Consider the following 27,672-nt stretch of genomic DNA (forward strand, 5'->3'; position numbering starts at 1 on the left):
TGCTGCAAAACCTTTTTTGGCGTGAATGATGTAACACTGTCTTCAACTTGTTGCTCTCTGAGAAATGATGATAAGAGTAATAATTCATTTGTAATAACAGGCTGCAGATCCTTTCTGTATTTTCTGACCAACTCGGTAGCACTAGATTTGAGTTCATCTTCACTTGCTGTAGTTAAGTTACAAATAAACCCAAATGTTGAGGCAATATCTTTGTATGAAGCAGCTCTCTTCTCCAGTTCCATGCGGAGCTTATCAGCAATGCATAGAAATGTGGAAATTCTGAAATTCTCGCGGGATGTTACAACAGTTGAAAGTTCGTCTTTTCCATTCAAAAACTTTTTATTTTTGGATGATCTAGCATCTACAAAAGTTTGTAACACATGGTTGCTTAGTTGTGTTGCTTTAACTTCAATTTCATCAAAATTATTTCGCAAATCGGAAACAAAATCTTTTAAAGAATTCATCAGTTGATGACCAGTTATGACATCGAGTCCAGGCTTATGTAGATGCTTGGTTACTGCACCGAATCTTTCCATAATGTCGTACCAAAATACGGCCATAAAAGCAAATTCTAAATATTGCATTTTCTTCATGAGGGAGTTCACTTCCATCCTTGTGACTTGCGTTTCATTTTTGTCGTTGAACATATCATTAAATACACAGAAAATCTCATCTTAATGAATGACGAGAGTTTTCAATGCATCTTCTCTGCATGACCACCTTGTTTCCGACAAGCTCTTGACAGTGATTTTTGGCTTTCCGCTATTTCCTGTGCTTTCCGAAATAACTCCTTCAAGAACTGACCACCTATGAGTGGAAGCAGCGAAAAATGAGTACAGCTTTTCCAGTGGCGTAGCGTGCCATCTCGGCGCCTGGGGCGGGAGACCCATTTTGCCGCCCCCATTCTATAGGTGCTTAGTTAAAATTAAATTTCACATGCAATGAGGTACCTTTTATTGAAGTTAAAATAGGATGAGTGGTTTTACAAGCGGATTCTACGGGCCTTATGAGCAGCGAATCAGAAATAACTTTGTCAAAATCAATATTAGCAGCCAATTCTTGTTCAATCGACAATATAGCCAAGTTTATAGTCTAGCGGAGCTCATAGTAGATCTGAGGTAATTGTGCCACTGCCCCGTTGACCCTTTAGACCCCTGGTGCGAAACTATAATTTGTGGATTTTTGGGATTTAAATTAACGGACTAATAAAACTGAAACTGGGATTTTACGTTCAGCGTGTTTCACCCAATCCCTGCCAGACCTAGAAGAAAAAAGGCGTCGACCGTTAGAAAATGATTTAACTGAGAAGGGCTTGTAAGCCCATAATTTGTAATTTGCTAAATTTTTGGTATATTTAATTGCATGTTAAGGTGTGTCAATTTTTTTCTAGATTTCGTCTATGTTAATTAGTATTTACAGCGGTGATACGCCCGGTGCGTATCTATATTTGTATTTGTATTAATATGTTCTTATATATTTTTAATGCCTTTTTGGTAATTATATTTAATTTTTGGAGCTCCGAAGTATATGATCAAATTATAATTTTTTCGGGGAATTGTTAAAGTATTTTTTTAGTATTATTATATAGCTATTTTTTTATAAGTAGTAATAGGGTAGGTATTTTATGATGGATGCGCCGATTTGTGATGAAACGATTTTATGATATATATATATATATATATATAAAATGTTGTCATATAAATTTTGCGTCTTTTTAACTTGCTGCCTCCTCTCACTGTTCGCAACCTTATTAGTATTTTTTAAGCCTGCTATTAGTTTGGGTTTTAATATTTTTTGGGGTTTACCTGCGCTCGCGGTACGGGGCAATATAGGAGTTTTACTGTGTCCCGGTTCGCGGAAGTTGTTTGGTTTGCCCTGGGTTAAGGTCAAACTTTACAGTACAATGCGTAGTACTAAATTCAATGAGTGCGAAAGAGAGGCATCGACACGGGCCGACGCGTGAAACAAAAGATTTTGTATGACATAACATAATAAGGAGTGCCGCTCAACTCGGCTCGCGCGCGCCGGGCGGCGCGGCGTGATGCGATGTTGCCGTTCGTATGTAAACAAACAAACGTTATAAAGAGCTCTGTCAGTGATTTCGCAGTTTTTCTTTTAAATAAATATTAAAAAATAGTTGGTGCCCAAAATGTTAGATAAAAATGGAACATTATAGTGTGTCTGACACATGTAATGAATGAATCATAGATCAGATCTCAACCCGCTTCACCGGCGACCCGCCCCCGCGGGCTGCCGCCCGGGGCGGGCCGCCCCCTCCGCCCCACCCACGCTACGCCACTGAGCTTTTCTAAAAACAGAAACAGTTTTGTTGCATGAATACATTCACCAACGCTGTTTTTTCCTACTAAGTTTACTGAATGTGCTGCACATGGAACATACAGCACAGAGCTGTTTATTGATTTAATGTGCGCTTGCAGGCCCTCGTATTTTCCTGAAATGTTGGCTGCATTATCATAGCTCTGACCTCAGCAATCCTGGATATCAATGGTGTTGTCTTTTAGAGTACAGGTTACAACTTCACTTAAATTTCTTCCTGCGTGGCTGTAAATTGGAATGAAACACAAAAACCTTTCCAAAATGTTACCGTTAAGGCAGTATCTAAATACAAAAGATAACTGATTTGTATGGGAATCATCAGGTGTAGAATCAACTATCAGTGAATAATATTTGGCCTGTCTAATCTCATTTAGCATGTGTTTCCGAACTTCGTTGCCCATTATCTCAATGAATTCTTCACATATATCAGAAGAAAGATACGATACATGACCTTTTCCTTTGTTCCCATGTATCCTTAAATGTTCCTGTAAAAAAGGATCAAACTGAGCAAGGAGTTCCGAAATTCCTAGGTAATTACCATTACGAGGTGATCCAAGCATCTGATTATCACCACGAAAAGGAAGACCACGACTGCAAAAAAATTTTACAACTGCCACTACTCTAACAAGAACATTCTTCCAGTAATTTGTCTGTCACTTGTGCATCTAAATGTGATGAAATTGACATTTTCTTATTTTTTCTTGAAACCCATTTTAAAGAACATGCTTTGTGTTCAATACTGTTTTCATGCTCCCTCAATTTTTCTTCTGTTTTTTTCCAATTAGAAAAACCATTTACAAATTTTGATAGTTTACAATTACTGAAAAGTTTGCACGCAAAGCAAAACACATTTCCCAGACATTTAGAGTACAATAACCATTTTCTCTCCTGTTGCTCTCCATTTTAAAGAACTCTCACAAATGCAGATGATGTTAGTTTACGAGTACATTTTGGATATTGCCTAGCAGAAGCTGTGTAGTCTCCATCATTATTACTAAAAAAAAGTCCGGCCCCTTATCAACACAATAACTAATCATTTCGTCAGTGATATTGCCAGGCCATGCCGCAGGATCTTGCTGGATTTCTTCTATTAACACTGCACTATCAAACTCTACACTTATTTCAGTCCTAGCACAGTTTCTAGAAGTTATGGGAATTTCTGAAGTTGTGTTAATGAGATTACCATTATCTATTTTAGTTACTTCTGTGTTTTCTTTAACTTTATCAGAGCTTGAAAGTGGTAAAGTCAAAGGCAACTTACCATCACAATAACGTGGTTCTAGTGTTTGAGGAGGTTCATGGACCGGCGTCGATGTCGGTGACTTACTCAGTAGTTATAAATAAAACCATACAAGTTACAGCACGGTCTGGTTTTATTGTGGAATCATGCTTTACAAAACTAAATAAATAGGTATCTAAATTTAAAGACAAGTTATTATTATGCCATATATAAAATGGAAATTCACTTTAAATAATGATATATATTTTTGATAAAATTTGAGGCCCCCTTGAATGTTAGGCCCGGGGCAAATGCCCCTTTTGCCCCCCCCCCCCTCTAGACGCGGCCCTGCCTGTATCGTCAATATTGTATAATTTATCAGCTACCCGTTTATTTTCTGAGACATTTTTTTTTTAATTTTTCAACGAACTCCCTACCTGCATCATCATCAGCAGAAAGTTTTTCACCTGAATTAGCAACTTGCCTAAAGCCGTGACAATTTTTCCACTGGTGAAGGCAACCTTCACTTGCTTGGAATTTGTCTTCTTCATCCCCCAGTTTTTTGTGCAACTAAAAAGCTTTTTTATAATAGGGTATGACCTACACAGCGTCATCCAAGCATTAAATCTTTTTTCAATGCTTTTTTCTAGTTTTTAAATCATTTTCATCGAAATAGCTTCAAGATCTTTTCGGTTCTTTTTCTACTCTTTAATGGTTGTCTTCCAACACCAATTTCAGATATTGATATTTAGTAACTGACTCACCTTTGTCAAGTCTTTGCCACTTAGTTTCTGTTAGATTGTGCACACAACACGTTTCCTTTTCTGGTTTGTAGTAATTTTTAGTCTTTCGGAATCCCTTTAACTTCTTAATCATAACTTAATAAAAAGTATAAAACTACATGTAAACTTTACAATTAAAACAGAAATAAAATCAAAAAGGTGCACAAATAAAATAGCAGATTAAAGAGTACAGTAAAGTGAACAGTCCGGCAGTACAGTAATCTTTCAACTAAGCATATGTGAGCAGCGTGACTCAGATGGAAAACCAATGGTCAGACACATGGTCGGATAACTTGAGGAGTTGATTAATCGAAGGTTGGATAATCGAGGTTCTACTGTATGAATTTTTTTTAGCCATATATGGTATCATTCTTTTTTTCCCCCCTACTTGGTGGGCAGTTGTGTACGTAAATATTTCTTCTTGACCTAAGAGGTTAAAGGGAGTATGAATGATGATAACACATGTTATTTCCCAGATAACACAACCGTTGTGAAAGTGGTTTGGTTCCGTAAAAAAACAGCTATTATAATGTGCTGTAGTGTTGTGATGTTCATCTTTGTGTCACAACACCTCTCTTTTTTTATAAAATAATGTCGTAATAATTATTGGGAGGTCAAATGTCTTTCTACTCTGATATATCTATGTAGTTTGTGGTGTGACTATTTCTAACTTACATGCAAGAGTTCTTTGTTCCGAGATATTTTGAAACGCAAACAATGTGTGAGATAGTGATAGCTCTATTGTTTTTACAATTTTTTCTGAATAGGTTCCTCAGAATATTGCTTTCCCAAAATTATAAAGTCAACCTCCATTGTAATTTTGTTTTTGATTTTTTGGTGGTTATTTATGCTAGGCAATTAAGTAAAGCTATGCCAATGACGGAGCTTATTTTTTCCATCTTACATCCCTATCACGGTCATATAGTAAGGTCTGGCAACTTCCTATCCTTCTCTTTGTGTGACCTGAATACTTAGTGAAGCTCGCGACTGCTTGTGAACCAACAACAATAGCAGCAAGTTAGTTCAGTCTTGATGTTGTGTTTAGTGGGAGTTTTGTATATAATTGAATATTATTCGTAATTGTCACATTTTTAAATGTCATGTACAGATTATGTTGTTTCATTTATTTAGAAACTCCTTATGTGTTTAATACATAACAATCACTTGAAATTTTACTCACTTTTAAGTTTCCTGCATTTGTCAAAAGTAGAAGTGGTGAGATTGCAAAACCCAAACTAATGCATTTCTCCCATAAGAAAGAATGTGTTAGATTTCAAGTGCAGACCTACTAAAAACAGGAATATTTGTGTGCTAATCATTTTAAACTTCAAGCAAAGAAAATTCTTTAAAAATGTATTTTTTGATCCAATAATTTTGTTTTATGACATGTAAATTAATGTCTTAAATATAAATGTTAAAACTATAGGACTAACCATTGGCATATAAGTAATGACTAAACAAAAATAAGTTTTATTACTTGCATTAAAATAGATTACTGGATCACAATAAAAAAAATTACAATATCAACCATGTTTGAAGATCAAAATGTATAACACACTAATCTTGATTAAAATTGAATTCCTTGCTAAGAAAACCCTTTTTTATTTACAACTCTCACATCTGTTTTACTTGATTTATATGAAAATCTCTATTCTCTGTGTTGCATTTATAATTTTTTTTTCTTTCATTAATTTTTAACTAGTTTAATCCCAAGCACTGTTAAAGTTTGTGTCCATCATGTAGGAGTTCATTCTTAATGTTTCTGCATAAAAAAATTAATTTATCAAAGGAATTGAGTTAACAAAAATTGGTTCTCTGTAAAGTCGGTTTACGGACGATAGTTTAACGTGACAACGTCATAACAAAACATTGATGAAATGATTGATCCAGAAGAAAAGGAAATATCATATTCGGCCTGAGACTGAGCCGTAATAGGTTTTTGCAACCAAACCATTTAGTCATTAAAAATATTATATTCTTTGAGGAAGAATTTTTTTTTTAATTTTTCAATCTTTTTCATGATAAAATCTACCTCTGCATACTTTTATGAATAAAATTGAATCATTTTTATTGAATTATCACTATTTTGTATGGATACAAAGGAGTGAAATGAAATGTGCAATTGAATTAATAAATTTACTTTTATTTGCATTCATTAATTCAAATATATTTATTACTTTTGAAATGTTGCGTGCGCCATATTTATTTTTACAAGTACAAAAAAAATTTCGCAGCTGCCGGGTTTCGAACCGACAACCTTTAGTTAAAGAGTTAGGTACGCTAACCACACGCCCACGAGACCATACTAAGGAAATGTAGTTTCAAATATATATATATATAAACTTTGTTCACGGTAGGGGTATAATATTAACACGATTTTATAACAAATACGCATCCCAAATACACCAAACTTATTTATAATGTGTTACAATATTTTTTAAAACATTGTGCAAAAGATCCCGGGTGTAATTTGAATTATTATGTGTAACTGTAAAACATCATTGTTGGTTCAAAACGTATTTGAATTTTCAACATTACTTTTAAATAACCGTACCGATTGTGCTGAAAATCGGTGGACGATCGTTAAATTACATAATATTAATAATTCAAATGACGAAAATATGATTGAAAAGTCAAATCGATGGTTGTTCCAATTGAGAGGAAGAGAGATGCCACGCATGCGTACAATGAGCATGAAGAGAGATGCCACGCATGCGTACAATGAGCAAACAGAACACATCCGTAGTGGGACATTCGTAGTGGGACACTTTTTCGTGCGTGCAGCCGGCGTTCATCGATTTATTAGACGTTGTCACGTCAAAAAGGTATTAAATTGTTTTGTGATCTTTATATTTTTGGCATTGATGCCATTATTCATGCATATCTTTATATGGTTTTGTTTGACACATTAATTCTCTTAAAAGATAGTCATTGTTGAAGTGAAAAACATTCTTGTATTTAAAACCAAAGCTGTTCAGATACACTCTACATTCTCATTGTGTCTTTTCAAAATTTTGTTGTGTGTTAAGATAACAAGACTACTATACTGTAGGGTAGTTTCACACGTGATTGCAATTAATGTGTTGATTGCAGATGCTCTCTTGAAGTTGAACTTTAGTTGCTTGTGAAAATAATAATTTTTTTAATCTGTGATACAGTAAAAGGTTTTTAATCTGGCATTCTATGGTTCGGCGCATTGTGTATTCCGGCACTAATCGAGGCACTCACGTTCAAATTGTTTTGGGTTGCATTCCGGCTGTTGACCTTGGCCACAGTAGGGCTGTGTGAAGCTTCGACTAAGTGAATCAATCAAACTCTTTTATATATTCAATTTGACTTCACCAGGAAATTTGTTATTTGTTTTATTTGAAGCTTCGGTTGTGATGCAAACTTCGCATTTGTTGCAAAGCTTTAAAACATTGGAAGCCTACAATTCATTCATGAAAATATGTATTTTTTTTTTCTTTTGTGATTAATATGTTTTGCTTGAATAAAGTTGGTTACTTAAAAAATTGAAAGGTGGATGTCCGTTTGCTTTTATAAATGCTCAATATTAATATTATGCATGGTTATTTTATAATATTCTTGGAAATTTTATACATAGGGCCCAATTGGTTAATCACTGAATCAGGGGCATAGCCAGGGGGGGGTTTTAGGGGTTCAAAACCCCCCCTTAGCACAAAATCTTTAATTTATTTATTTTTCATCACTCAAACAAATTTAATATTAAAATTAATAAAATTTTTACCATTACAATATTTAAATTTAAGAACTGATAACTGCTAAAATAGCACTATTTTACACCCGGACCCCCCACTTTCATACCGGGGGAGGGGGGGGGGGCATGCTTCTTAACACCCCCCATTCACAAATCCTGGCTACGCTACTGCACTGAATCAGTTCAAATGTTACAAATGTTAAAAATTATTTTTACTACTTCAATCCTGTATTTTATAAAGTAAGTATAAAACAGCTTCGCAGAGAACCATATTTGCAATTCAATTCGACTTCTCAAATATTTTGAACATTCAATTTGATATTTGCTTCTCATAAAAAACTAGTATTCACACAGATCTAGTCGCCAGGTCACATTTCTGGCCTGCTGGAATTTTTAATTTGCTCAGCGTTTATCTTTACTGTCAATTCTCATTTCAGTATAGTGTTTCCAGTTTTCTTGTGGGTTCCATTTCACATTTGCACATTTGGTATTCCCAAAAACATTATATTGGTTTTTGATTATCCGGTAAAATCGCTAATTCAACACAGCTGATTCCCAAACATCCCTGCACCATAAAAAGGCAGTATGATATTATTTTTTTTAAATAGATACACATTACATACTTCAACTGTGATAATTTATGGTTGAATTTGATTACTAGTATTTAAAAATTTTATTTATATATTTCCCCTGCCTCTTACCTTTCAAAAAAAAATTTTTCCTTAAAATCCTCTAAGCGTAAAGGATCCGTGCGTAACACAATAGAAAATTGTCTACAGAGGTCAAGAGAGCGCGGGAATAGTCACCAGTGATGGCGACAAGAACAAGTCCTTCTACGTCCACAAAGGAATGGGCATGATCAGCAATGTTTTCAATGACGATGCCATCAAGAAACTTAAAGGTAAACAGTGAAAGTTAAAAATAACTCAGCCATGCCAGTTTTTGTGAAAGAAAAATACTTTAAACAACATAGTCTTATTTATAAAATGAGTAAGTTTAGTGATTTTAATGCTGTTTGAGATTATCATGTGGGCATATTCAAAGAACAGGCTGATAGGTACACACACACACTTCAGGTTAAACAGTTCTCACAGAAGGCAAGAAGCATGGATGCCAGACTTCATACAATAAACTTTTGAATTTAACAAACAACTTAATAGTCAGTGTTTCATAGTGATAAAACAAACAGATTCTATATTTTATAAGCGAGATGTAAGAACTTTGTACTTGAAGATGATGATGATTCACACTCTTTCGTTGTTCACTTTAGGAAGTTTATAATGTACTAAATGATGTATTACATTTTTGGTACGATTTCTGTTAAGATCCTATAACAGTACATATGTTTGCATTGAGATTATGAGTGACAAGCTATATGATTTTTAATTTTATTAATTGTTATGTAAAAAAATGTTGTCTAGTTACTAACTTTTCTCTGTGATTTTTCTGCTTGAATTAATGCATAAATTGCAGGTTTGGTTATAATGCAGGTTTAAATCAGCTCCTATTTTGGTCAGTGATTATCTTCTTTGATAAATTATTATATGATGTACTTGTCTAAAGAAGAAATTGCTGTATACATAATGTGCTGTAGTAGGTATGTTTTAGTAATTTTTGCCCGTCATTTTATTTACACAGTCAGGGATGTAGTCTCCAGGATCACAAATCATGGTCTGCATGTACTAGTACATATATATGTAATATTCAATTAATTAATTAATTCATGGAAAGACCAAATAATATAATAAATTAACACTCAAACAGATTATCTTGTTGTGTTATTTGAAATGCTGAGGCACTGTGCGATGATACTCCAAACTGCCTTTCAGCTGGTGCGAACATCACCACAAGTTTGGCGATATATGGAAGAACACGTGCACGGAGACGTTGCATGCATTGTGCATGCGAGCAAGTTTAGTATTTAGAGTGGTGTATAAAGGCGTGTTTCCGTTGATGCAACATTTTTGGCAACTTGTAGAATGCGAGCCCTGAGTGTTTACACCAGTTCAACACGACGCAAGGACAATGTCGAACGTATCACTCTTTCTGAGAATGCTGTCGCCTGCCACGTGTCACCAGCTGTCGCCTGGCCTCCCACCATGGTTGGGAAGCAGACGACGTCTAGAGGCAACATGGAGTGGTCCAAGGAAAAGACTGTAACTTTTATTAAGGAATACAGGCAGTTACCTATGCTGCAGGATGTTCAGCTCTCATAATACAAAAAAAAAGTTTTTAACTCAAATGAAAGGAATGGCGACTGAGTTTAGCCGTGAAGTAGTCATAATAAACAAATATGTGATATAATGGGAGAATAAATTCTTAAGAGAAATACTACTTGCGATTTTTAGCTGTCCCTGGTAGTCAGAAACTGCAGCATTACCACATTATAACTTTAGGTGATATTGAAAACTTTCAATTGCTTTCAGATTTCCATATATGTTTTGCTCAAATTTTTCTATAACAGTAGTGCTCAACCTGTGGGCTGTGGGCCATGGGCCATGTGCCATGTGCCATGTGCCATGTGCCATGTGCCATGTGCTATGTGCTGCCTTCCTGGTGAGTTTTTGGGGCCACGAACAATGACATTTTTTTTCTAGAATTGTTTTTTTCTGTTTGAATATGAATTGTAAAACTTAAAATTTCATACTTTTGTTAATTTTGATTTATATATATATGTTTTTAACCACAACTTCGTAGTTTCACAAATGTGTTTTATTAACTTTGAAAAATACCGATTGGTAGATCTGAAGTACCTATATGTTAATACAAAACATGTTATGCAAATGTAAGTTATAAGATTTGAGTTAATTTTTAATCTTGATAAATAATGACAAACCAATTATCATGGAGAAAAAAAAACAGTCATCATAATGAGTGTAGTATATTTATCTTGTGCATGGTAAAGTACAGCCCACAACACTTAAGCCAAAGAAACAATTGATCCTAGAAGAAAAAATTTTTGAAGAGGGACTCATCATTTTCCATTAGCTTAGTCACAAAATCATCTTGAAATGGTACACTTTCTAAGAATATTTTTGTCCTTCGCCAACAGTATTTACTCTTTTGCTTAACAGCAGCAGCATTCAAGACCTAAAATGCAGCAACTGCTATTGTTTCTTCTATTTTGATGAACGACTGCGTGTGTTTACAAAAAATCAGTGTACACGGGCAGGCAACAGGCAACATGTTGCCTGCCATAAGCGACAGCAGTGTAAACAATTCATCTATAAACGACAGGAAACGTGCATTTTCAACATGTAGCATGCGACATGTGACAAAATGTTTCCCGTTGCCTCAGTGGAATCGCACCTTTATACTGTTACAGTTCTGGTATTATTTTAGCCAGTATTTATTTTAGTGAGAATTTGAAACATTTAAAGACAGAGAACAAACTAGAGAATTTGCAGTAACAATTAGTTCTGACTTAATAGGACATTTGAATTACCAAGCACTGAAAGACTGTGTGTAAACTCTTTAAGTAAACATTGTCACACAGAAAGGAAAAATCCATTTAGAACATTAAAAAATTTTTTTGGGACTTGATATTAGCATACTGTAAGATGCATGTCCCTTGCTTTACCGTAAGTCTCAGGATACGCCACCATCCACAGCATTGCCAACTGTGCGGTACTAAGCGGTGTCTCGGTGTTGTGACATGATTCCAGGCAACCTGGGTATCGGCCACACGCGCTACTCGACCAGCGCGGCCTCGGAGGAGGTGAACTGCCAGCCGTTCGTGGTGCACACGGCCCAGGGGCCCCTGGCGGTCGCTCACAACGGAGAGCTGGTCAATTGCGGCTCGCTGCGGAAGATGGTGAGCTCCCGAGCCCACCGGGCCAGGACCGCTGACCTTCAGCATGACTTGCACTGATGTGCACATGAGCAGGCAGCACTTAGTCATATAAGTCCTACCTTCCTTAGTGTCATGATATTTTTTTTTCTAGTCATAAGTAGTACAGTAGAGTCCCGCTAATCCAGACTAGATGGGATTGGACCATTTCTGAATCACCAAAAGTCTGGATTAAAGCTAATTTGCCTTAAAATGTACTTAATACAAGTTTTTTAAAACTATAAAAATCTATGGTTTTTTTTTCTTTCATAAATACAACTTTTCATACGGTCTAATTTTAGTTTTAATACTACTGTACACATAGACCTAAGTTTTTAACCCACTAACTTATGTAAGATCAACAAAACAAAATGTTTTTTTTATTAAAAATCAAAATTTATGATTGTACAGTACAAAAAAATACAGTACATTTTCAATTCTGTTTGGATCAACCAGTGTCCATACGAACTGGGTCCGTATGTACTAGTTTAAAATCATTTACTTTAGTAATAATTGTAATTTGGGGCCAGTTAAAAGATATTAATTTTTTTTCAAGGTAGAAGCAAATAATGGCGTTGCTGTAGCGTTCAGGGCTGGACTCCGTCGCGTTGCTCGTCGCTGCAGTGTGGGGGGGTGTCGCAGGTGCTGGGCCGTGGCGTCGGCCTCTCCACGCACTCGGACAGCGAGCTCATCACGCAAGCGCTGTGTCTGAATCCGCCCGACGGGGAGGAGAACGGCCCTGATTGGCCGGCCAGGATCAAACACCTCATGCAGCTGGCCCCGCTGTCCTACTCGCTCGTCATCATGCTCAAGGACCGTATCTACGGTGTGCGAGACCCCTACGGCAACCGGCCCCTCTGCGTCGGCAAGATGCTGCCCATCGGCCCGGCGGGTATGCTATCTTCCTTACCTTTACAAACAACTTGTATGCCTCCTTAATATTCTTAAAATTTCCTTAATTTGTTGTCTGAAATTAATTAAGGCTCCTTGAAAGTCTTTAAATTTTATTAAGAATCCTTCAAAATCTCCTTAATAAAGACTGATAGCTTGCAAGGTTGCAAGTAATGGATAAATGCAGGAGGTATTTATTTTTCTTAGGTTTCCAACTTGGCAGCAAACAACGCTTTGTGCATGGCCAGTACATTTGGACAATTTCAGGCCACGTGATTATATTTTATGTATAAAAAAAATTTTGAATTTGTTTATCATGGTTAGTATCTCACCTTTAAACTAAGAAAGTGTGTTTTAACATCTTACTTTGAACCTTTGAAGTAAATATAATTAGTGATCATAGTAAATGCTAGGGGTCTAAAATTCAGATAGACACTGCTTGGTTTAGATGTGTTCCAGAGATAATTCTGGTCAATAGTGTCTTATCTGTAAGAACTAGATTATTTTTTGTGCATTAACTAATCAACATTGTTATTTTCTTGAGGTAGTTTTGTGATATAACAAATGGTTTTCTATCTCTTGGCAGTGATGAAGGCGATGAAGTAAAGGAAGGAGTCTTAAAAACTCCTTAATTTTTGATTCCTCAAGTATTCTGTATGAAGCATTCAAGGAATACTAATTCATCTCAGGATGTCCACATTCTATAAAGTTGGGGCAATTGAAATTGGTGAGGGAAGGTCGAAGAACTTACGTACTTTGAAACCGGGAAAAGTCGTGGAAATGCCTCGGTCATAGTAATTTGAAAGGGAAATATCATGCTCCAGTATGCCATCACCAAGACTCTGAACACATATTTTTGATAAATTAATATATTACAGGCGGGAACAACACACACGACAGCATCTTTAGAGGTCACACAGTCAACTGTTTTATTATATAGTTATGTATATACACTTGCGCATGTGCGCACCTAGTGGTCACAAGCCAAACTAGATAGACAATTTACTGTGTATTTTTACAATTTTTTCCAGATGGTGTTTTACTGCGTAGTCATACACACTGTAAAATGGCATATGCAATGTTCTGTTTGAACTAGTACAGCTACAGGGATGGTGGAGGCTGAATTGTCATTATTTCTTTCAGAAAATTGCAAAATATGTAAATTATTTTAAAATATTCATTAAGGAAATTTGTAATTTTGGTCATGAAAAGTCTATGAAAGTCAGGGAAATTTGTCTACAGATTTGTGTGGCTGCTCAGAATCTGCATTTATTTTTATTTGTCACGTTTAATAGTGCTTGCTAAAGGCTGAAGCGTACCACTTAGCTTATTCCTGTATATGTCTGTATTTTAATGTTTCATCATTAATGCATTATTACCAATGTAAAATTACACTTTGCTGGTTACTGTGCTGTATAAATACTAATGCTCCTGCAAAACTAAAACAGTAATAATGGAAAGTTCATTACTACAATCAGTTTAGATAAATTTTTGACCAGTATGATTTTCAATAATGTTCATGTTTCATTACATTCCACACACTTTGAAAAGTAAGTAAATTTTACAATGAGAAATCATAGAGATGGACGAGTTTAGGATTTTTGGCTTCGAGTCGAGTCGAGCCGAGTTTAGCAATTCATATTTTGAGTCGAGTCGAGTTCGAGCCACAAAATTTTTGAAGAGGTCGAGTCAGTTCGAGTTTTATACTTTTATATTTTTTTGCATCAAATATGATAAATAAAATATTACTACACATCCATTGATATAAGAATTGTGTATCCAAGATGCATCTGCATTATTTATGTTATCATTATGTTATTTAAATATTCTAAATGATTAATTAGCAAATCATTATGTTATTTAAATATAAAAAACTAAGCTTATGTGGTCTACCGTGTTTAGATTTTTTCTCCATATAAAATCCATATTTGTATCAGTATTTACTTTTGCAGAAATTCGTATGCCGTTTTTGGCTTCTCACTAGTCAGTATTGCAAACGTCGAGTTACGTAACATCTCAATGTAAATACACTTTCCGCGGCAAGATTATTCGCCCGGAACTGTTATAACTACAAGAATATCAATATGTTTAATAAATAAATATTTCATGCATTTGATTTGACGATCAGTAACTGATTGCCAAATAAAATGCATGAGTTGTTATTATTATATTATATTTAAACAAAAAGAAAGTAATTTTATCATAAACGTTATTGACACGCAGCGCTGCGTAGCGGAGCACAGCTAAATTTAGTTCCAAAATGCAAGGCTGGCTGGCCTAACACGCAGCCATTTTCACGCTTCATGGCTTGGATGTTATTTACTAAATATTATAATTATTTAGTGTTTTTATTTTTAGGTTACGGAAATCTCTTGTTTATACGCGTTATTATAAATGGGGCACGATAAACGTGATGATTATTAATACATGTGCGTTTTGGTACAAATGTTTCTTCAGTGAAAATCCATTGACGTATCTTGTAAACAAATGCGGTACCGTATTTGAAGTAAACACAGGATGTAAAACAAAATGAAAACAGTGCACGCTGTTTTCCAAGCTTTTTTTTTTTTTTTTTTTACATAAAATGGTCATGTGACATAATTTTGGCCTATAAACTGTCACCACTATCGACAAAATCACGTTACGACGTCACGTTCATAATTGAAGGTAGGCCTAGGTTTGGTTGTACTTGTACCTATTATAGCGCCGTAGCACGTTAGCGGGCAAGGTTAGGTTTGCACGGGATTTGTTTTGTTTGAAGGTCATCAATTCTTGCTGTATTAATGACTTAGCGAAAACGTTAAGACAACCTATAATAAAGTGCTATAATGTCACGATGCTGGTACTTAACTCGAAACGTGTTTCGAGTCTCGAACTTGATAAAATATGTGACTCGGTTTTCGAGTCGAGTCAATCTGACCCAACTCGGCTCGACTCGACTCGATAAACCAAGACTCGACCCATCTCTAAGAAATCAACTAAATGTAATAATAGCAAATGACATAACATCTTACAATAATTATTGAAAACCATTAAACCTAGATTTTTTTTTAAAAAAAAAAAAAAAAAGCTACTGGGAGGAATCTGAATGTTTGTAAAATTATCGGAATTTTATTTACTGAAAGACATGAAATTTCACATTCTAGACTTGATGGTATATTTTCGTGAACCTTGGTCATTTTTTCGTTGCCTGACTGTGATTTGACCGTTACATTGCTGTTCATTAGTTTAGATTACCATAAGATATGTCAGAAACAACTGTGGCTGATTCAAAGTCATCACAAAAAAAAATTATTTTTTTGAAATTATTCATTATTTAATTATTCCACAAGTAATCAGTGCCCTGAATGTGCTAGAAGGAAAACCACGTAATATCCAACACTTCAAGGTGCAAATGTTTTCGCAACATAAACAAACTTATTTTTAATAGTTATTTTTTTCACAAGTTATTCAAATGTTGAAAAAAAAAAAAAAAAAACTCTGAATTCAAGTAGAGGAATATAGGAATCTACAAAAATTTCAACTATTGTGAAGGATCAGCTGTTTCTTAAATTTCCCTTTAATATTATATTTAAACTCGCTTAAGAAATTCCCACATAAAATATTTCCCTGTGTATTATGTTCACAAAATTATTCCTTTCATCACTTCCATATATCCCTATATTAATTCTTCCCATTAAAAACATTAGCGTTTATAGATGCATCGTGCATATAACGTTCACCGTTAAAACCTTTTTCACGCGCCACACGCTGTTACAAGTTGTATTTTTTTACCAATCATCTGCTTGCATTCTTATTGACTTTATTTGACTGTTATATCAGGACACCATTTCCCTCATTCAAGGCATAACATCTGACAAATACACAGCAAATCACCAGCCATTCGTTGACTTGTTTGAGTGACTCGTGATGCAACTGGCACAGCAACTTGTGGAACTAAACACAGTTTCATTGTTTGTAGAATGCTGTAGTAAAAACGTTTATGTGATGGACGTAATGGCGAACTTTTAATTAATGTGTCTTTGTATGATTTCGGTTTTTGGTAGAAAGATTTCTCTTTATTTAGGTTTGCGATCCACTGTGTACTTGTTTGCGATGATGCTGATATGAAGTGAGCCACATAGTTGAATTAGACGTCAGCTCGCAGATAGCACACTCTCTATTGGGTGATGAGGAAACTATATTGATAGCCTGCACTCTTTCGTGGTTAGTGTGTATTACGACAACGGTAGTTACGGGTACGGGGCATTGGGTACGCTATGTTAGTTCCATCTCATGTTCTGTTGTCAGTTTTCATTTTCCATTTATTTTAAGGTGATACATAATATATTTTTGTTATGTGGTATTTATTTACTAGTGTTTTGGTGGATTAAAGGAATTAATGGAAAAATTAGTATATATGTTCAAAGTATAAATTCTCTTACAGAAAATTTTTCAAACACATTTTTTTATTACATTTTTACATTTTTTACATTTTTATTGTCATAAACTGTATACAAGTAAGAATTTTTTTTTTCAGTAAGAAATTGGAACTTTTTGTTCTTATATAGGTTAGACCCTAGTTATAAGAAAACGTTGCCATTTGTTAATTTATTCATGTATACTCTTAACAAACTATGACGGAGAAATTTTTTCCCCTTTCCCATCTAAGAAATTTCCCTGATAATTTTTTATCATCCAGTCACTTGAAAACATTTTAACAGGGTTTTACTGTATTAATTTAACTTTTTTATCCCATAGGCATGGTTAATTGCTTTTTTAGATCATTTATTCTGTAGTTTATCTAATTTGATTAATTTTATAGTTTTAAATCGATTTCTTTTTCCTTTTACAAAATTTTCTGACTTATTATTAATGGTGCCATTGTAATATTACTGGTTTGCCTGCACATAAATAACTTAATGTACAATAATATAAAGTATACACGCTCAATGTTTCTGTGTTCATGTCTCTTTGTGGGAGCTTAATGAAAAATTTTTACTTCACTTCAAACAGAAATTTCAATTGTCTACTTTTCTCTTTCGTTATAGTTTTTGTGCCAGTCATCAGTGTCAAGGTTGGCAGGAAAAAAACTAAGCTGAATCCAGCTAATAAAAACACAACTTCCCACTTCGAGCAAAAAATTATTTAAAAAAGAAGCATCCAAACCACAATTTAAAATTAAGCTGTTGACAGCAATGAACGTATTCCTCACCTAAGTCACCACCATGAAGTATGTTTTAGGCTTGATGTGACAATCCTTGTAATAGTGAGGGTAGGTTGGTGAATTACGAAAATTTAAAAATTTAGAAGGCCAATTTTTATGTTGTTTGGTTTCTTTAGTATCAACAATAAACACCCCCTCCCTTTATTTAGATTGTATACCAATTTTGTTTGTGACTGGGATGTGCAAAATTTATTTTATTTTCTGGTACCAGGATGGCCTGCACACATTTAAACATAACCGAGGTAACAAGTTTGTGTCTTGTTCACTGCATATGAATTTTTATAGATTTTGTGTTTCTCAGTTTGTGTCAAACTACCCACTATTCAATGATAAATGTAAATTCAATGTAAAATGATATACATTCTAGCATGGCTCCAAAAAATGATACATATTTTGATGGTCCATATGATAAGAATATTAATACAAGTCACTTAGTATTATATACAGTAAATTTAAACCTAGCTTACGTCCATAGAAGTTTTAAAGTGTTGACGTCAGCCGGGGCTACGCCCCATGAGCCTAGTCAGTCTCCGTTTCCTCAACATTCCTCTCCCCTTCCCCGGCATTTGTACCGCCATGTACGTAGTCGTGTGTTTGAATTGCGCGCCACGAACTACCACAAGAGGGCGCTTAGAAGCAGTGCGGCGATCCCTAAAATTGCTATGTTAATATTAATTGTAAGCCTTTTTGTTGTTTTCATCCATCTTCGCCCCAGTGCTGTGTAGTTTACTTGTGTTTCTTTAATTTAAATAAGTTACCTTAAATAACTATAGACGTTGCCCGGGCGGACCCGAACAGGCACGGACTTGGACGAGGATAGGAATGCTTTTATATGAATTATCATTAAATAAGTAAATAGTAACAAACTTTCCATTGTCAGTAATTTTTATATATTTTTAATGTTTATCTGTAATTTACTCAACTTTCGCCGGGGCACGGAGTCGTAGAATACAGTAACGGTAATTGTGTTGGCGCGAAGGGCGCCATGTTGCCACCTGCGAGCGATGAGCTCACCCCAGTCGATCTTCATCACTGACCGAGAGCAGACGCGCCAGCACCCCGGGGACTTCAACCTTTGTTCTGCACTGACCAAGTAATTCTGTCTCGTTAAGTATTTCTGAATCTCTTTCGCTCGTCATCCTCGGGGCAGCTCTCGGCCAGCGGGCTGTTTAATTAATTAATTGTCTCAGTCGAGTTTTTTCATCACTGTGTATAAGTATACTTTGCAGCATGGCCACGTATGTGGACCATGCCCTCACCTAAACCGATTCGTGCCTCAGGCTTTTTAACCGTGTAATGTGTAACGTGTAACGGGCGTGTAGAGAGACGTGTTAGTGAAATTAAATCTGGAGAATAAATATAAAGTGAGTACTTATTTAATCACGTGGTGAGTGAGTCTAGGAGTGTGGCGTGCCCGACGCCTAGAGCGGGCCAGGTCTGGGTAGCTAGGATAGAAAGGGCTGGTAACTCGTCCCCACTTGGGCTACGTCACGCCCTGAGTGAGAGACTCCGCCGGGTCCACGTGCCCTTCCACGTGGTGGCGCCCATAGTTAACATCTCGAAATCACCGGCAATGCGCGACCAGCCCTCAGTGTCAATTAAAAATTTGAATTTTGCAAATCTTGCTTCATTCTAATTTATTTATTTATAACATTTGCCTATTTAATAAGTAACCTTCATTTGAGTCTCAAACTTTATTTTACTCTGTTATAAATTTTCTTAAAACCTTTGGGTACCTTCATAAATATTCTCAAGTGAATGTATATCAAATGGTTTGTGGCTGACTGTTGTCCTAACTTGGAAACAATAATAACAAAAATGTTAATATCAGTTTTCTGATACATTCAATAACTAAAGATGGCTCAGAGAATTTTATTTAACTCCTTAGTTTTGATGCCTTACTATAAGTGTGGTTTGTGTGTGGCAAAATTAAACATTGTGGGTAGCCGGGATGTAGAGTATTTCCACAATGAAACGCCCATATTTCAGATATGTTGTAAAAATTAGTAAATATTTTACTCAGTTTTGCATGTTTCTCTGTGCACTTTAGGTGTTCAAATTTCCGTATAAATTTTTCCACTTCTCTCAGCTGACGCCTTGAGCGCTGCGTTAGATAGGTAATGGAGATGTGGCGTCAGTTCAGCAAAAAGAGTAATTTGTGTGTGGTTTTCAAAGTTTATCTATTGTAAGAGTGCAAATGGAATTTCAATGGGCTTTTCAAATGGTAGCTCCTGATGCAGAAAGGATTAAGAAATGGTACCGCAAAGTTTCTGGCCATAGGTAGTGTTGTTGAAAGGCACTGGCTAACCACGAAACACAGACATTGTTACAATTATTTAACACAGCTGGTCTGAAAATATTTTCTCAAAAAATGCAGGGCCCTACCCAGTATTTGTAAATGTGTATCCGATGTAAACGTTGAGAAAATCTGGCAAGCATTCACCCGCAGCCAAAGGGAGACCATTCGCCAGGCTTCTCAGGTACTACATATGCTCTGAATTACTGTTCATAAGGTACTTTGAGAGCAGTTGCATCTTTATGGCTAAGGTCTATATTTTGCAGCTACCGAAACCTTGGGACAAACTAAGGCAATGCCAGTTGGCATGCAAAGTGGTGGAACTAATCGACAGATGACCATCTGACCAATGTTATGTTTTCCGACGAAGTTACATTTCATTTTCTGGTGCTGTAAACAAGCATAATGTTTGAATTTGAGGGAATGAGCAACCAAACTTTATCATCATAATTAACTTTTGGAATGGCTTACCCGTGACATGATCGTTGGACCGTTTTTCTTTGCGGAAACAACTGTTACAGCTACCTCATCCATGGACATGCTGGAACACCTGCAGCCCAGCGTTGTTTCCAAAAGGATAGTACTCCGCTCCACAGGACACTCATTGTGCGGCTAGCTCTAGACGCACTACTTCCAGGCTGGTGGTTTTGAAGAGATGGACAGTTGGCTTGGCCTCCATGTTCTCCAGACATTGGGTTTCTTTTTGTGAGCCACATTAAGGACTCTGCTTACGCCATGAAAGTACGAGACCTTCGAAGCCTCCGTGCCAAGATTGTGGAAGGAAAAAATCTGCACGGTCACTCTGGACTTGTTGCAAAGGACCTGGACAGAAATTGGCTACAGACTATATTTCTTGTGTGTCACCATAGGTGCTAGAGTAAAAGTCCACTGATTTTTCCTTAAAAGTGTCGTGCTACTCCTATGTGTCAAAAAATTGTCTATATCTCTATTATTTTTCTCCTGAGAACATTACAAAATTAGTGTGTTTCTTTGTGGATATTCTGTAGATCTTCAGCAAGGTTTCAGAAAGGTTAAAAGTAACTATTAGTTGACTTCTCATACATATATTGTAGCAAGTAGCATATTGAAGCTGAAAGAAGTGATGTGATGTATGTTCCCAGGCGAAGACAGTGAGTTTGCAGAGGCTGACGGCTGGGTGATATCCTCAGAGTCTTGTGGTTTCTTGTCAATTGGAGCCCGTTACTTGCGTGAAGTGAATCCCGGTGAAATTTTGGAACTCTCTAGACATGGAGTGAAAACAATCGACATTGTTGCAAGGCCCAATGCTAAGCCTCAGGCCTTCTGCATATTTGAATATGTTTACTTTGCAAGATCAGATAGTATTTTTGAAGGTATGTATCATCACCTACAATCAAAAAGAGTCACCCTTTTATTTTGTTGCTGTTGCACAAATTATTTAATGTATTTAAGTGAGTTTTAAATTTCTGGGTTTTATTGAGTGTTTTTGTCAGGTTTGCTTTTAATATTGACCATCAATATCTAAAAAAATAATTATTTCATGTGAAGGCTTGCTAGCTTTTCTAATTATCAGTAGCATTATGCAAAGTTAAGTAACTTGTTAATTTTAATATTTTCTTCTTAAAGAAATGATTGTTAAAAAATGGAAGATGATTTTCTAGTTTTGTTACAGAAAAATGAAATGTAATTTTGTTGTGTTGTTTAATGGTTGAAATAATATAAATGTTTGAGGTAAAGTCAAATCCATGTGGACCGAGCGTGATGTGTCTCCCGCAGGCCAGATGGTGTATGCCGTGAGGATGCAGTGTGGCCGGGTGCTGGCGAGGGAGGCCTGGGTGGATGCAGACATCGTCAGCTCTGTGCCCGAGAGTGGCACGGCAGCAGCTCACGGCTTCTCCCGAGAGGTAATCGCTCCGTTTCAAATGGCATCCTCTAGTTTGAGCATTGTGTTCGTGTCGTAACTACAAAGCAGAGGTTCCCAAACCAAGGATTACAGCCTAAACTTAGATACGAGATCTATGGAAAATATGGGAAACCTCAGGGAATTGAAAAGGTTTCTTGCAAGCCTGGAAAACTCAGGGAAATATACAAAATCATAATTACAAATAATTATCTTAGTTTTTCCTTAATTTTTTAAGAACAGTAAATATTTTGTCGGTTCAAGCGTCCTTAATGATCACTATTTGATTTTTTTTTTACATAATTAAATAAAAACAAGGGATAGTAACTATTGTATAAAATTTTAAGCTGTCAAATATCTACTGTCTTTCATCTAATCACAGTCAATATTATATCATTTCAAAGTTTGATGAAACAGTATATATTTTTTCTTTTTCCAAATGGCATTTTTTTTTGTGTTGATGAAAATTATATCATTGGAAACTGTATATTGTGCAAAAATACATTTTATAGGTAATTCTGTACATCACTTATGTTTATAAATTATTTTTATAGTATTTTGTATTGTAATGTACATCTTTTATTTTGCCAGATGGATAGATGAGACAGGGAATAAATATAAGATGAGACAGGGAAAAAGAGGGAAAACACTGGGAAATTGACTGAAGTAAGAGATGGGAAACCATGCTGTAGTATTGCCACTCATGTTACAAGTGAGTTGAACAGTTTGTTTCTTGTCTTCTGCAAATCCTGTTGTTGTTGTTGTTGTTGTGTTTTTTTTTCCTGAATCAAGTATAAAATTATTCACTGCTATTAAATGATTTAAATGTCTTTCTAATTAAATTTAAATGTGTAGTGAAACTTTTTTCATTCATTCCTCACGGGTGTAACTTGCAAGCAAATAAAAAAAAATTGGGTAATGCATTTTCTTTAACTAGTAGCATTTTAATTTTGAGAAAAATAATAAAATATAGTATTCTTAATAAGTTTTAATCATTATTACAGATTATTTGTCACATATTAAATGGTGCATGTATCATGTTGCAGAAAACAAATCAAAAATTTTCATTAATTAGCTTTATAAATGCCACTTTTTTTTCATTAAATTGTTTTGTGAGTGTGTTGCCCGTGGTATCTATTGGTACTGAATAATAAAAAAAATTTTGATTTGAAACGTTGAATTGATTATCAAATCATTCATGAGGATCAAATATTTGTGGACTACTAGCAGACCCGTACAAGTGTCCCTCCGGTATTGCAGTCGGGGATCCCCTTCGCGGAGGTGCTGTGCAAGAACAGGTACGTGGGCCGCACCTTCATCCAGCCGAGCACCAGGCTGCGGCAGCTGGGAGTGGCCAAGAAGTTTGGCGCACTCACCGTCAACATGAAGGGCAAGAAGGTCATCCTGATAGACGACTCCATCGTGCGGGGCAACACCATGGGGCCCATCATCAAGCTGCTGAGGGACGCCGGGGCCAACGAGGTACTGCCTCACGCTCAAATTGCATCGTAGAGCAAATGTTGCCCACTCTTACCAGATTTATACAACCTGGCTTGTTAACAAAACAGTTCTCATTTTGGGTATGATCAATAATTTTATATATACAGTGGAAACTCTATATAACGACACTTAACGGACTGAGCATTTTTCGGCGTTATAGAGAGTGGTCGTTAAATGGAGAGAAATAAAAGATTTAATTTTACTATTCTATAATAATATGTAGTTACTAATATTGTAAACATTTTACGCACGAACACACATACAAATAACAACACTTATTGCGTATAGTCTGTTATATTCGTCTGATGTTTTTTGCTTCTCCAATATTTTAATTATATTTTCTTACATTTCTTCTTATTTTAATTGTATTTTCTTTGTTTTTCCATATTGTAGACACGTTAGAGCGGCTAAATCCAAAGCGTCTACCAACATCACTGATCTTTTCTCCCGCCTCTATTTGAGCGTATTAATAAAACTTTTTTGTCAATACACAAAGATTTTCGTTTACTCACCATGTTTACAGTTTGAAAGTCTGTAAGCAACTGCGATAATGATAACGTGTAACAACTTGACAAAGGTCTAGTGACCGAGGTAAACATGTACAAGTTCGTCATACAAAAACAAAAGACAAAATATTTTAGAATCTCCGGTACGTAGGTCAAAGTAAGCACGTGCTAGATAATACAAAAAAAAAAACAGCAAACAAAAGAACGTACACAGCTGCAGTTCTTATCAACTTCGGCAACTTAGGAAGTACTGCTTAATGATTTATAATGCCGTATTGTTGTCGTTAAATAGAGTGAGCGTGACGCTATATAGAGTGTATTATTGTATAGAAAACAAGGTAAACCAACCAAAGTCAAGCAATATCGACGTTTAAGGAATTCGTCGTTAAATCGAGTGACGTTATAAAGAGTTTACACTATATTTATTTTGATGTGTAACATCGTAGCTCTTGGTATACAGCATTTGGATTTGATGGGAGTAATTTCATAAATGTGAGGGAAATGTGTAAAAGGAAGTAGGTAGAAGTGCGCGCCAGTTCAATTTTTCAGTGAGGCCTACATTTGGCGCTTGTGCTGCAGCATGTCAATGAGCACAAACATTTCCATGGCGTTTGAAGAGAGAGAAAGAAAGGGAGAAAAAGTAAGAAGACACTGGTGTTTACCGTTATTTCTGCTAACAGCAGTCTTGAACAGCGTTATGGAATGCCATGTGGCTTTTATAATACGTTGTGAAATAATCATGTACCCCTATCCCTCACTTAGCACCACTAATTCATTACTAAGAATGTTCGTGTTATTCGAAATTGCGTATTCTGAAGCATTAGTTTACATACATAGCAAGGCTAATTTATTTAATGTGTTCCAAAATTTTGTAGGAAAATATACTTTACATGATATTAAAGCTTTGAATACACTCAACTATAAATATGTCACACCATTTATCTTTATATGCCTCCCATTGTACTTTGTATGACACATACGATACTGCGTAACGGGAGATACGTGGTTATGTACTTTATCGTCAGTCGGCTGGCTGACTTCCCTGCCCGGGCGTGACCTTCAACTCACATCGTGTACCTATTCAAACCATCCTTTACTGACAGTGAAACTGATATTACTGTCTAAATAATCACATTTTAATTTTTGAAAAATTCGAGTGTTTATTCGCGTATCACCACCTGGTTCACACCAATCCTGTCAGGCCAATGATTATTTTTTTCATTGCAATATTCATTTTACAACCTTTTCCACGTAAATCATCTGTTCATTTCTGTTCTGGTATCTGATGTCAAATATATTCTCGCTAGTAAAACCAACAGCATCAGACTTATATAAACTTTTGGTAAGAGTCCTTATTTGGTACGATTGTGCGCACAGTTGACTCGCTTAAAACTAAAGTGTGACCAACATAAGCGTGGCCTTCATGACAATCTTTGCACCGTAATACTGTACTTCTAGTTTTGTTTCAAATACTTGAACATGATGCATTATGAGTGATGAAGCCCATACAGTTACCGGCAGCTGAATGGGCAAGCGTTGCTTTTGTTTGTGTGAATTCCCTGCTACTGGCTAGACTGAGTTCACGGTTCGTTTTGTGGCCAGGTGACAACGGTACGGCAAGGCGGCATACGCGTGGACGTAAAAACATTTGGTCCTTTACACTCCGTAACCGCAATTTAACTTCCCATGGCCGATATTTGTACAACAGCCGATAGCGTAGACAGACCTGCACGCGCATCTTTTTCTCCCTTGTTTGGCTAACTGTATCCCACTGCACGATTACAGAAATTGAAACAGACTTCGTGGCGTTGTGCTCGACTTATTTTTTTTGTCTGTCGAGATTTCGAGCTAACTGAAATTTACAGACGTGCTATTCAAGACTGGGGCAGTAAAATTCACATCGCTAAATGAATCCGCGCAATCTGAAGACGTGCTAAGTGAGGGATAGGTGTATATGTAATATACATATTGTAAATTCAATAATTATATCAGTGTTTTATTAAAATATGTGTTGTGTTAATTCATAGTTTGTGATACAATAGGTTAAATGTTACATGTTACTGATGAGTACTGAAACACTCACTCTTTTTTTAAAATTTTTACCATAATTATAAAATAGGTATTTTTGACAGTATTATTACAGTTGTATACATTCTGAAAGAAAAAAATAAGTAAATTTTAAACACCAATTATTATATCACAGGTAGCATTTATTCATTAGTAGGTAATAACAAGGCATTCCATTAATTGTGTGCTATAATCAAACAGAGCCAAAATTTTTCTATATTAAATAAAATTAAAAAATTAGATCCAAGTGGTTGAAACTAAGATGGCGTCTTTCTCAAAAGTAAAAATTGAATGTTACAAGAGATAGAGCTGTACCAATTCACAAAATTCTGCCGATACACTGACATGCCAATACGATTGTTGCCAATTCTCAGATTCCAAACCAATACAGGAGAAAACACATTTTGGTTAAAATTTTTTTTATAAATTTACTAAACTACCCAAAATAACTCATTCTAAGAAAAGTATGCAATATATTGATTCACAAAATACGAAGTTTAAAAAAAAAAAAATTTTAATTGTGCAAAATTGCAAGGTTTTGTACATGTTTGCAATACAAGAACGGGAATTCCAGTACCATCTTAACGCGTTCAGCAGAAAAAATTTATGCTACCAACCATTTATACGGAAATGTGTTTCATGTGATCACTTTGCACGGGAAACAGTAATAGTAATTTACTTTATGTGAAGACCATATCATTGGGTTATTATTTTTTTTATTCAATTTTAAAAACTTTACATCAGTAAATCAAAAAATGTCTCCATCACAATATTACAAACATTTCTTTGCAGTTCAAGCAGTTGGTATTTTCCGTACTTTGAAGTGGTAGCAATGCTCTAAATAAAGCATGTTTTTGTTCTTATCTAACTTTATAGTGCTGATGATATATTTATTTATGATGTATTAGATTCAATAACGTTTCTAAAACATAGGATGTTTATATTTTTTATGGATGGCTGGTACACAGAGCTAAGAAATGATGCGATTTCAAATTATGTAGTAGTACAAAAAAGGAAAAGGGTATTGGGGGATTTTTAGGTTATGACAGGCACTTTCATTTTTCAATAACGGTGGCCGAAAATTAACAAGTGTATCGTGAATCGGATTCGTGTCGGCACAGCTCTAGAGATTGCTTTTGATGAAATAAAACAAGAAAATGTGTTTCCTGGTTTGATACTTCAGTCCCCTCATGTCTTTGCTGCCATCGAAACTAGCATTGCCTCAAGACAAGTGACTTATGTCCACTGGCGTATCTTGAAAATTTTAGTAAGCCTTGCAAATCATTAAGGTCCAAACAACCGTAATTTTTACAGTTGCAAGGGTTTTTGTCCTTTTGATCTACAGACATGGCTACTAAACTTTCACATAACCAGTCTGTTTTGTTGTCAAGATCAGGATTGTTATTAGTGTCTGTCGTGGTTTGTCTGATTTTTAATTGCTG

At 35.6% G+C, this 27,672-nt stretch overlaps 1 protein-coding gene across 4 annotated transcripts in view; it reads left to right on the forward strand.

Moving 5' to 3' along the window:
• The window catches only part of LOC134545176 (amidophosphoribosyltransferase-like), a 61,848-nt gene that overhangs the window by 26,396 nt on the left and 7,780 nt on the right, over positions 1-27,672 (forward strand). For all 4 annotated transcript variants that reach the window (XM_063388558.1, XM_063388563.1, XM_063388561.1 and 1 more), the window contains exons 3-8: positions 8,836-8,957; positions 11,722-11,870; positions 12,528-12,777; positions 21,400-21,630; positions 22,034-22,161; positions 23,418-23,639. In XM_063388558.1, the coding sequence (XP_063244628.1) occupies positions 8,836-8,957; positions 11,722-11,870; positions 12,528-12,777; positions 21,400-21,630; positions 22,034-22,161; positions 23,418-23,639 (1,102 nt within the window). The remainder of the gene's footprint in view (positions 1-8,835; positions 8,958-11,721; positions 11,871-12,527; positions 12,778-21,399; positions 21,631-22,033; positions 22,162-23,417; positions 23,640-27,672) is intronic.

The sequence above is a fragment of the Bacillus rossius genome, chromosome 1, assembly GCF_032445375.1.
Source record: "Bacillus rossius redtenbacheri isolate Brsri chromosome 1, Brsri_v3, whole genome shotgun sequence".
In the NCBI taxonomy this organism is placed as follows: domain Eukaryota; kingdom Metazoa; phylum Arthropoda; class Insecta; order Phasmatodea; family Bacillidae; genus Bacillus; species Bacillus rossius.